Raw genomic sequence first — 12,728 nt, forward strand, 5'->3', positions numbered from 1 at the left:
TTGTTAATAACTTGTAAAAAGCTTAAATGAAAACATATGGACTGTTTGTAGGACTGGAATCTTTAGTCAGCATTTCCTGGCCAATGAATTACACCGATAGTTGACAATTCCCAACAGTTTACATCCCTTTATGATAAGAAGGCTGTCCAATATAGCGAGGTGGTGGATAAGGGTGGTGGTCATTGTCACAAGCAACCTCAATCTGGTTGCAAAGCCTGCATGCCATCACGCAGCTGCAGTTGTTGGAGTAATAAATATATTTTCCTACTCCAGCCTGTCTTGCATATATCATGTATTTAATTTTTTCCCATTGTTATATGTCTCTAACTTTAACCATGATTTATTTTCCATGACCATAAATTTACACATAAAATTATATTGAAGTGACCACAGGCAAATGTTTTTTGAGAAGACAGTAAATCAGTTCCTGGACTAGACCGAAGCTCTTTGGCACTGAAAGCTACTGTCGGGATTTACAGAGTGAAAAGGTAGTGATGGAAAGGTGTGGACAGAAGTTATTTTTGTGGCTTGTGTTTGTGAGAGTTTCAGGCTAAATCTGGGGAGAGGGGATTTAGGTGAATTATACGTCATCATCCGCAGTAAGAAATATTGATAAAGTGTGTAAGTGTATGTGTGTGTGTATACAATTCCTGATGGTGTAAAAGAAAAAACAATAAGAAAACATAGAAGTAGAGCAAATGTAGGCTACCAGTCAGATTCAGGTTTATGGTATTCTATAAATGTGACATCTACTTTGTGCATCTCCTTACTGTTCATGCTGTCTTATAAATTTCGTCAATGGAATACACGTTCCCCTGTAGACTCCATTTACCTTGCCCTCACTGACCTCAGTGAATTTCAGATATTCCTTCTGTGAGCAGAATGGACATTGCAATTATGAGGTTTTTTTGTTTTTTTTTAGCAGCAGTTGCTATTTACTTCCTCCGCTGACACCTGCAATTTCTACCACAGAAAACATCTCATTCTTCTGCCTCTCTGTGGTCTGCGCTGTCATGTTTTTTTCCCCCAAGAAAACATAAATACAGCTCCTACGTTATATTTGTCCGAGTACAAGTTCCAAGCTGTGTCATCATTTTGCACATTAGTAGATGAGCCCCAGAACTTTCCATTGAAATCTGTGCTTTTTTTGTTTCCAGTTACAGTCTCACCCTCATTTTTTTCTGCTTAGTAAATCTGATCCCTTGTCTGGCGATAGGATGTGGGGGGAAAAACGGGCAGGTGGACCAGTATGTGTGAATTTACGATGACAACTCAGTAAACTTATCATTGGAATAGTTTTTAGTGTTTTTCAGTGTTTCTCATGTCATGTGGAAAAGAAAGTAATCATGGGACCAGACTAACCAGACTTTACTGGTAGGAATTTAAGAATCTAAGTAACAGCCAGGTGCTCCTAATCAAATGCACTTCATTAATCAATTAACAGCAAATGCCAGCACCTCTATACAAGCATTCGTTTTGGCAATTTGCTGATCTGGAGCATTTAGGAGTATATTAATACAATTGCAGGAGTGGACGTCCCAGCAAATTCACCCCAAGGTCAGACCGTGCAATGCTCAGACGAACTGCAGAAAAAACCCAAAAGCTACATCTCAGACTTTACTGGCCTCAGTTAGCATGTTAAATGTTGAAGTTCATAACGGTACAATTAAAGAAAAGAATGAACAAATATGCTTAGAAAGTTTCCAAGAGATCTTCACTCTAAAACCCTTCACTCTAAAAAGTTTACACCAGAGAACTTCCGGAACAATGTTCTTTGGACAGATGTGACCAAAGTGCAGATGATTGGCCATAATGCACAGCATCACATTTAGCAAATACCAAACACAGTGTATCAGCACAAACACTTGATATTAAATGGGGGTGGACGGGTGATGATTTAGGCTTGTTTGGTCACCTTGCAGTCACTGAGTCAGCTATGAACTCCTCTGTATTTCAAAGTATCCTTAGTTGTGTCAAATGAGAGGCCAGCTGTCCAAAGCTTGGCCTGTTAAGGTGCTTCAGCAAGCTAATGAATTATGGGATGGAGCTTATTCCATCCAACAATAATCTTTCAGGAATCTAGCTGTGAGAATATTATTAAGTTGTCTCATCAGCATGTTATATATGATGTTATTTCAATGGCAAATCTTTTTTGGTTCACCCACTGCACCATCACAGCAGTGATATTGAAATAAATAACAAGGAATGTGTTTTTCTGATACAGTGCTTTTGTTGGCTTAACAGACAGAGAAAAGAGCTCATCAACACAAAATCATATGACAGATACCGTGTGTATATATACACTACTGCCAACACAACGTCAAGTAGTCACTGAGACGTTTAGTGTAAAATTACCATAGGATTTAATCCAAAAGGTGTATTCCAAAATGGAAAACTTACAGTATTAAAGAACTAACCTCTTTAACAAGATATTATTCTTTGTTAGCAGACCTTCCTCCATCCTGTTGCTTCGGAAAGACTTGAAAGGGGAGTTACAGATCTAAGGCTGCACGTCCACTGGGACCCTTTCCTCCACAATGTGCTGGCTCCGTTGTCTTTGTTATTTTTAATGATAAGGACAGATTGCCAACAGTGGCAAGAGCGTACTATGTTTTAAGTGCCCCTTCACAGTAGAATCATCCAAAGATTCGGCAAAAGAGTGCTGCACTCGAAACAGTTGTCTTTAACAATTACATAGCAATAGCAGTAGCCACAACCATCAGTTGTCATAAGCATGTGCTTAGCTGGGAATGTCAAGCATAGAGAGTGTGTTTCTCTCTCTCTGTGTGTGTGTGTGTGTGTGTGTGTGTGTGTGTGTGTGTGTGTGTGTGTGTCAGACGGAGAAGAAGGGAGAGCCACAGAGAGGCCCAGAATGAGACAAGTGCATCTGGAATAAATATCATTTTATCACCAGGGGTTTATAAGCGCCTTGTGCTGGCAGGTAACCCTCAGATATGGTATAAAACTAGACGCACTGTTAGCTTTAACAAGAGTAATGTTCCATTAGCCTCTCTGCATACGTGTGAGTCAGAATCTGTGTACCGGTGTTTGTATAAAAGGAAAGGGGAAAGACTGTGAGACTGTTCCAGTGTCTCACAGTCTGGAATGAAAAAGTCCATGTGCTAATGTTTGTATAAAAAGTATTTAATTGATTGGCTCACAGACGAAGAAAAAGACCATTCTTAGTAATAGCAAGGAAAAGTATTTCATAGAGTTAAAGACGCTTATTTTTTTGATTGCATGATGCGTAGTGTGGTATAAAAACCTTAAACTCCTAGGACCTGGCATCCACATATGTGGATATCACATTTTGGGTTGTCTAGACCAAAATACTAAATATTGCTATACTTACGAGGACGTTATACTACCACTGTTCTATCGAAATTTAAAGCGAGTGTCCTCATATGTGCATCTAATTTTTCTCAGAAACAAAAATCAGGTTAAAAAAAACCAAAAAACATAATTCTTTGTTTTTACATTCATCAGGCCCCAATCAGCCCAAATAGCAAAGAGAAATTAAAAATACATGCCATGAAAGAGTGCGGGTCTTAGGAGGATAAAGAAAAGCAATACATTAATGTTTAACTGGCATAAATGGGACTAAATATCAATCTCATATAGTTCACTGATTGCTCTTTATTTTAAATTTCATATCATAATAAGAATTTTAGTTATTTCTAATATCAGCAGGTCTTCTCATGGCTCATAAGATAAAATGAAACACTAATACATGCAAATGACATTTTTACTTACTGAGTTATCAGTAAATATGCTGCAAATAATTAAGGCATCAAACATATCCAAATGATATTTGTCCCTAGTTTGTAGTGTTTGATCTTCACCTGTAGGTCTTTGATCTCCCTCCCTCCCTCTATCACTAAAAAAAAAAAAAAAAACCAAAATATTCAAATAACTCATTTTATTATTAAACACTGGGATACCTGACAGCACCTAATTTGGCCAGGAAATTAATCTACCGACCCATGTCCCAGCTTCCCCTGTCAGTTTAGATGCATGATAGGACATTTGTACACTGACAGTTTGGTCCATGAGGTTGACCAAAGAATCTGTGGGTCTTCACACAGTCTAAACATGTAATCTGTCTTCATTTAGACACCCTCATCACTGCATTCCTTGTTGCACCGCTGTATCTCTCTGTGTGTATGTGACAGGGTGAGAGGGAGGGTTTAATTGCGTGTTGAGTAAAGAGAAAAAGCGCTCAGAAATGGAATCTAAAAAATGCTAATAAATTATACCTCTGTCTGCATCAGCGTGGATTTCTGTGCTTTGGCTCAAACATTATGAACATCTCTGCCAAATATGCTGTTACTTTTTCACGTGTTGCCAAAAAAGCTCTGAACTGCTAAACGATGGACTCTATAAGACCACTAAAGGTGCCCTGTGGAATCTGGAAAAAGCTGGAGCTGCCGTTTTCTAGCACATCCCTCAGAAAACCAATTACCAATTTCACTTCAAGTCTAATACAGGGAGTGCAGAATTATTAGGCAAATGAGTATTTTGTCCACTTCATCCTCTTCATGCATGTTGTCTTACTCCAAGCTGTATAGGCTCAAAAGCCTACTACCAATTAAGCATATTAGGTGATGTGCATCGCTGTAATGAGAAGGGGTGTGGTCTAATGACATCAACAGCCTATATCAGGTGTGCATAATTATTAGGCAACGTCCTTTCCTTTGGCAAAATGGGTCAAAAGAAGGACTTGACAGGCTCAGAAAAGTCAAAAATAGTGAGATATCTTGCAGAGGGATGCAGCAGTCTCAAAATTGCAAAGCTTCTGAAGCGTGATCATCGAACAATCAAGCGTTTCATTCAAAATAGTCAACAGGGTTGCAAGAAGCGTGTGGAAAAACCAAGGCGCAAAATAACTGCCCATGAACTGAGAAAAGTCAAGCGTGCAGCTGCCAAGATGCCACTTGCCACCAGTTTGGCCATATTTCAGAGCTGCAACATCACTGGAGTGCCCAAAAGCACAAGGTGTGCAATACTCAGAGACATGGCCAAGGTAAGAAAGGCTGAAAGACGACCACCACTGAACAAGACACACAAGCTGAAACGTCAAGACTGGGCCAAGAAATATCTCAAGACTGGTTTTTCTAAGGTTTTATGGACTGATGAAATGAGAGTGAGTCTTGATGGGCTAGATGGGTGGGCCCGTGGCTGGATTGGTAAAGGGCAGAGAGCTCCAGTCCGACTCAGACGCCAGCAAGGTGGAGGTGGAGTACTGGTTTGGGCTGGTATCATCAAAGATGAGCTTGTGGGGCCTTTTCGGGTTGGGGATGGAGTCAAGCTCAACTCCCAGTCCTACTGCCAGTTCCTGGAAGACACCTTCTTCAAACAGTGGTACAGGAAGAAGTCTGCATCCTTCAAGAAAAACATGATTTTCATGCAGGACAATGCTCCATCACACGCGTCCAAGTACTCCACAGCGTGGCTGGCAAGAAAGGGTATAAAAGAAGAAAAACTAATGACATGGCCACCTTGTTCACCTGATCTGAACCCCATTGAGAACCTGTGGTCCATCATCAAATGTGAGATTTACAAGGAGGGAAAACAGTACACCTCTCTGAACAGTGTCTGGGAGGCTGTGGTTGCTGCTGCACGCAATGTTGATGGTGAACAGATCAAAACACTGACAGAATCCATGGATGGCAGGCTTTTGAGTGTCCTTGCAAAGAAAGGTGGCTATATTGGTCGCTGATTTGTTTTTGTTTTGTTTTTGAATGTCAGAAATGTATATTTGTGAATGTGGAGATGTTATATTGGTTTCACTGGTAAAAAATAAATAATTGAAATGGGTATATATTTGTTTTTTGTTAAGTTGCCTAATAATTATGCACAGTAATAGTCACCTGCCCACACAGATATCCCCCTAAAATAGCTAAAACTAAAAACTACTTCCAAAAACATTCAGCTTTGATATTAATGAGTTTTTGGGTTCATTGAGAACATGGTTGTTGTTCAATAATAAAATTATTCCTCAAAAATACAACTTGCCTAATAATTCCGCACTCCCTGTATATCCAAACCCTTGACATTTTTTGCCTAATTCGTGAGTTGTTGATGCATTCTGGGTTCTTCTTTTTGAGTTTACTTTAACATTTAAATGTCTTAAAACTGTATTTGCAAAAAGACACTTTTACAAAAAGTAAAGTGAAAAGTGAATGTGTTCCACTTTTTACATGTTTTTTTTTTGCAACGTTGCATTTTTTTATGTGTTCATGTGCTTGTTTGATTGTGTGTGGCAAGTCTTTATAGGAGCATTATGGGATTGTGGAAAAAACAGCAGCGATTTAGACTGAAAACAGATAGAATTTTGAGAATTCTTAACGTTGGGTGTCCTTGAATGTGGTTCTGTCCAATCTGTGGCTGATGGGATGAATGGGATGTGGCTTGGTGCTTCTCGACCACATGGAATGCTATCTATCTGTCAACCAGATCATCCAGGCAGGAGGGAAAGATAGACGGAGTCAAAATGGCTGGAAATGGAGACAGGGACTAGAGAATTGTATGGAAACGGAGGGAGAGAGAGGCATATAGAGACTTGAAAATACATTTTTACATAATTGCTAATTGCAGATAATATCAAATATGTGCTCTTAGCCCTTCTTGGAATACTGGGGACTTGGGAGTTTTGTGTTTACAACCAAGTTAGAAAATATGCACTTTCACGATTGTCCCTATTTTCTCCCTAGTTTTTCATCATTGTCATGTATCTTCTTATTTTAAAACTGTTTATGCAGGAAGAGCCAATCAAAAAGTGCAAAAAGTTAGATGAGTAAAATAAAGACATATCAGATAAGAACCAATGGGAAGTAGACTCACTTGGCACTTTGTAAGGAACATATTGTTTGTTAGGCACCCTTTTACCTCCACAAGTGCCTAAAATCTTTGTGGCATAGATTCAGCAAAGTGCTGGAAACACTGATGCATCTATGAGAGTATGAATGTGTATGAATGTTAGATAGAAAGCAGTTACGTTGGAAAAAGCATAGAAAAAAAGTCCTTCTATGAATTTGTAAATGAAGCTGAATGAAGTTATCGCTATACAAGAACCAGACCATTTACCATTTCCAGCATCACACAGTTCTTCCAGGATGTAAATCTCCCATTGCACCACATCTCAAAGTGCGCTCTTCTGGTTGACACATCATGGGTTCGCCATAAAATTAAAGAGTTGCTTCACCCAAATTAGTCTACAACCACGCCGTTGGTTATAGTTGTACTGGTTCAGAGTTTAAGGTGATCTATTCCTGCAATTTCTACATTCAAACAGAAACAGGTGGAAAAGACTGGGCTTTAATCTGTGTTGACACAAAGAGGCATCTTGTGTCCAATGCTAGATTAACCACAGATAGTTTCAACTTTAAGTAATGTCATTGTAACTTTTCAGTGTCATTAACACCACAACTAGACCAGGAGCTGCACTACTGCTGAAACATTCTTAGTGAAAAATTATTTCATAATATTTTTTATGGCGAGGAGCGTTATTAAATGCTTTTAAGAATGTGTGTGAAGCAACAGTTTTCCTTTCTTTTGATGTAATTTTAATAAAAATGAATGCTTTACTAATCACAATTGGTCTCTGCGCAGGCAAGAGGCACTCCTGGCAGCGATAAGTGAGAAAGACGCCAATATCGCCCTGCTGGAGCTCTCCTCGTCCAAGAAGAAGAAAACCCAGGAAGAGGTCGCAGCTCTGAAGAGGGAGAAGGATAGTCTGGTTCAACAGCTCAAACAGCAGGTAAGACTCAAACACTGACATCCAAGGAAAAACCAGGAAAGCTTTTTGAGAGGAATGCAGGTTCCAAATCTGGAAAAAAATGTAAATAAAAGCAGGGGGAACACAGGTGAGGTGACAGTGACAAGAGTAGTAAAGAAAAACAAGACTGGCAGAGAGAAACTGAGTCCAGATGTAACCGCAGCACTCCAACCACAAAGGGTAAATTTAGGATTAACCTACCACTCCTACTCTCACCACATGCACACACAGAGTTCTGAACTTCAGCAGAGTTCTGGTGACAACATTTTCTTATGAACTGGTATTTATGTAAATGTTCTGTCCGCAGACACATGCACACTAACACACACAAAACCTTGCATGTCACCTTACTGGCACGGTTAGATGTTAATAAGTTCAAGCACACAAATGCTCACACCAATGTGTACACATTCCCTCAGGCCAAAAACAAGGATATAAACATGACCAAATGCCTCTGTGGTTCCACACAGAGGTCTATTCATACACACACACACTCCCACACACACACTCCATAACGCAGTTAAGGTTCTCGTGGGTCTTTTGAAATAACCAACTCCTTAGTGAATGAGCCTACTGGGAGTTTGGTGGATTTCTTCTTTACTGTTCTCTCCTCTGTATGTCTCATCATTTCTCTGGATGTGATATTACTTTTATTAACTTGCTTAGCCAACGAAGTATACGATGAGGTGCTCTATACTTTTTAGTGGAGCTTAAGTTTAATGTCACAGTAGTAAATGTAGATAACTTTCAGTATTAAATTAATATACACCTTAACTTTTGTTTATGGTAGGCCATAAACCATAAGCCATCCTTCTACCAAGGAAGGTTGTGATAGACAGTGGCTAAGAAGCATATTTCTTATTCCACAAGGTCAGAAAACATATAAAGTCTCTTCAGGAAGTTCTGGATGTCCCCTCAGTTGGGTCTGCCTGTAAATCCTCCAAAGGTCGGTGCCCAGGAGGCACCCTAACCGGATCTCTGACGAGACAGCTGTGGCTTAGGGGTGTCTACTAATCCCCTGTGTCTACAAGATTCTTCATTTTGCCCTTGATACATTAATACATTAATTAAGAGTGTCAGAATATTAGATCAAAGTTCTGTAAAAAGCAATGTATGAATGAGTATATTTGGGTCGACAGACGGATTCGTGCTGCGGCTGCAGTGATACGGACGCTGTACTGGTCTGTTGTGGTGAAGAGAAAGCTGAGTGTAAAACCGCAGCTCTCAATTTACTTGGTCGATCTACGTCTCTACCCTGACCTATGGTCATGAGCTGTGGGTGGTGACCGAAAGAATGAGATCGCGGGTACAAGCGGCAGAAATGGGCTTCCTCCGAAGGGTGGCTAGCCTCTGCCTTAGAGATAGGGTGGAAGTTCGGCCATCTGGGAGGGGCTCAGAGTAGAGCCGCTGCTCCTCCACATTGAAAGGAGCCAGTTGAGGTGGTTCAGGCATCTGACAAGGATGCTCCCTGGGCGCCTCCTGGGTGAGCTGTTTCGGGCATTTCCCACTGGGAGGAGGCCCCGGGGCAGACCCAGGACGCGCTGGAGAGATTATATCTCTCAGCTGGCCTGGAAACGCCTTGGTGTTCCCCCGGAGAAGCTAGAGGAGGTGGCTGGGGAGAGGGAGGTCTGCTTGGGCTGCTGCCCCCGCGACCTGGCCCCGGATAAGCGGAAGAAGATGGATGGATGGATGGATGGATGGATGGATGGATGGATGGATTTTGGCTTATCTCTTTATTACCAGTCCAGTCCAACGCCTGTGCTCCTTCTAATGCCACAACAATCCACCTCATGTTCCACTTCCTGATTAAGATTCTTGATGTTTGAAAGCATTTGCTTGGGACAGTTATTCCCTCAAACCAAAGGGAGCCAGAGCACTCCACCACTTCCTGGCAAAGAACCATGGCCTCAGACTTGGAGGTGCTGTCTTTCATTCAGGCTGTTTCACACTTAGATGCAAACCACTCCATTGCATGCTGAAGATTACGCGCCAGTGAAACCAACAGAACCACATCGTCTGCAAAAAGCAAGGATACTATTCTGAGGTTTCCATAATGGACACCCGATTCACTCTGGCTAGGTCATGAGATACTGTCCATGAATATCACAAATATGAGCAGAGACCAGGGGCAACAAAGTGTGGAGTCCAAATCGATAGAAAACATGCTTCACGTTGACAAAGGAACTTGTAGCAAATAACCCCAAACAGAGAGTTATGATGCTCAAGATGAGTCTACTTCTATCATAGCCAAAGCTTGATTTTTAGCAGCTAATAAAAGCAGAGACTGTCAGGCTTAACTGTCAGGCTTGTAGCATCATTCACAAGCCCGTTCATAATTACAGCCGAACAGATGTTTTCTGTCAAGTACATTTGGGATTAGTTTTCACCAACTTTGCTGTCAGCTTTGTGGAAGAACTCAAATACTAAAGGTGTTACGTTTCATACATTATACATAATAACAACCCCAGGACTGATCTTAACAAAATTCAGCTGTTAAATTATACACGCAAGTGTGAAAAAACAGGAAAATTACTGTACAGGGAATCCCTTTCTAACTTTTCTCCTTCCCTTTCTTTTTGCACTGTTTTTCTACATTTTACTTTTTTTTTTTTATTTGACCTTTGACCTTTGTTATCTGTTGCACTATCCAACCAGGCTTTCCATTTTATGTTTTGCTCAATTACTGCCAATACATCCCAGACAAAGGAACCCTACAGAAATACCATCCAAGTTTTTTTTTTTAAATTTGATAGTTGCACGAAATGTAACTTTCACTGGTGGAACAGTCTGTTAAACTCGCTTAGATCATATAAAAATGTATTATCTAAGCATACTCTGTGTGTAATCAGCAATCTCGTAAGCACAGTGCACACCAGGCATACAGATATGATAACGACACATGGTAAATCATAACTAAGCAAAAATCGTAGAGCTTTACACTCACTTTAAAACCCCATGGTTCAGATTAACTTGTCATAAAGACCCCTAGAATACAAATGCTATCACAAGACTTTCGTGTTCAATGTTGCCAAAAGTTGACTTAATGTATGGAAGCTCCGAGGTTTCAAAAAGACAAGCATTGGCTATGCAAAAGAAAAGCAACATTTGCACGCCACAGTGTTTGAATAGATGTTTAAGAGAGAAGTGCAAGGTGTTAGAAAGTAGTGTCAGATGAAGTCAGAGTAACAGTCCTCACCCTCTCTCTTTTTTCCTTCCTCATCCCTCCATCTCGTCTCCGTCTCCGCGTTCTATTTGAAGTCATTTATGACACTTCAGGGTCTCGAAGGTGGTTACTGACAACACAGAGACTCAACTGTCTGCAGCTATGAGTGTGCGCATGCATGCAAGGGTGTGTAACGTTTTGCACAGCTCCAAGTCTCTCACTCTCTCTCTCGCTCCCATTCTCTCTGTAGAGCCATAATGTTCAGTCTCCAGTGATGGATCACAGCGGAGACTTCCTCAGTATTCCTGTGTGTACACATGCATCTGTTTGCAATGTTATCAAGTAAGCTGAGGCTTATGTAGCATTTTCTTGTGTCACGGATCGACTTTTAGATGCTTATAAATTAACTGACAAGTGGACAGAGGCAGAGTGATAGCATAAAATTAAAACTGAGTTTTTTGATGAAGAGTAAACTCTGTTTGTCGTAAGGCCTCATGTGGCAGGTAGTGTTTCAGTTAGCAAGCTAACTTTGGGTTAATACTCTGGGTTTGCAGTTTTATGAATGCTGTTCACTTATGCGTGTGTTAGAAAAGTTGTTTGAAAAGTTTTTGAAGTTTGTTTTTTGACGACGACCACTCTTCAGTGAGTCACAGGTCAGAGTTGGGGTGTTTTTTGATGGAGTGCTTAAATACTGTTTCCAGTCTGGTCTGAATTTGGGTTTCACACAGCACAGTAACCTATGCCGCAGAGCTGTCAGACCCCACTACAGAGCAGGTTAAATTCAGAGAATTACATTTCTCGTGCCATGGAGCTGTTTGTGTAGTAACAGGCATGTAGAATTGATCGTACCCTATCTATTATGAGATTTATTATGAATTGAAACTATTTCAGTTAATCCATTGCAAGGTATTAATGCTGTGTACTAATGATATGGCGATTGTAAGCACATTTAGTCAGAACAGACTAATAAACCAGTGAATACAAGCAAAGAAGATTTGTATTTGTTGCGCTTATGCTGCATACGTTAAAACGCACCTGTGTCCCTGAAAGCTTTTCCTGCATGTTAACCTTTGACCCCCAGCTGCAGGAGGCTGTAGATCAAGGTAACTTCAGCTCTCTTCACTCTCCTGTGTATCCCACAGTCTCCTTCCTCTTCCCTCTAAAGCAGTTTTCACACATCTGCTGAAGCCCTAAACATTTCTCAACATACCTGCCGTAAGTGCATGTGACAACCCAAATATATGATACAACTGGATTGGTCTTGCCTGCCTAGCACAAAATCCACCTGTGCCAATGTGAGAAATCCAATGCAATGGTAAATTTCTGATGAATTTACAGCAAATCACTGGTATTCATGGATCCTGGACTGTGCAGTGTATTTCAAATATTAACAACTGATTTTTCCTGACACATATTATGTGTTAAATGCATAGAGTGTATATGAAAGATGCAGTCAGCCTTTGGTTTAACATCACATCTTTGGAGGCTCTACTTTGCATTTTACGGCTGTCACCATCTTGATTTTCCAAAGCCAGTAGTGACCACATTTATACCGTAGACTGAATCTAACATGTAAAAGTAAAAAGTTACCATGCTTCTCACCTCATTTTTGACCTCCATAGGCATTTTTCTAGCATACTTTTTTTTTTTTTATCTGGGATGGCTGTGGGTCAGAAGGTAAATCATTTCATCTGGTAATTGCAAGGTTGTTGATTTGATCCATGATTGCTCCAGTCCATGTCCCAAAGTATCCTTGGGCAAGATACAGAATCCCACAGTACAGGAAAA

General features: G+C 40.5%; 1 protein-coding gene across 10 annotated transcripts in view; it reads left to right on the top strand.

Annotated features, from left to right (window-relative positions):
* Positions 1–12,728, top strand: part of LOC146689690 (ELKS/Rab6-interacting/CAST family member 1-like) — a 156,283-nt gene that overhangs the window by 106,746 nt on the left and 36,809 nt on the right. For all 10 annotated transcript variants that reach the window (XR_014915935.1, XR_014915936.1, XR_014915937.1 and 7 more), the window contains one exon: positions 7,612–7,759. Coding sequence is in view for 7 of the 10 variants with exons in the window: in XM_085436316.1 (XP_085292442.1) it covers positions 7,612–7,759 (148 nt within the window). In the remaining 3 variants the exon portion in view is untranslated. The remainder of the gene's footprint in view (positions 1–7,611; positions 7,760–12,728) is intronic.

The sequence above is a fragment of the Copadichromis virginalis genome, linkage group LG17 (genome assembly GCF_057382275.1).
Source record: "Copadichromis virginalis isolate Kocher_CV1m ecotype Utaka linkage group LG17, C_Virginalis_male_GT1.1, whole genome shotgun sequence".
In the NCBI taxonomy this organism is placed as follows: domain Eukaryota; kingdom Metazoa; phylum Chordata; class Actinopteri; order Cichliformes; family Cichlidae; genus Copadichromis; species Copadichromis virginalis.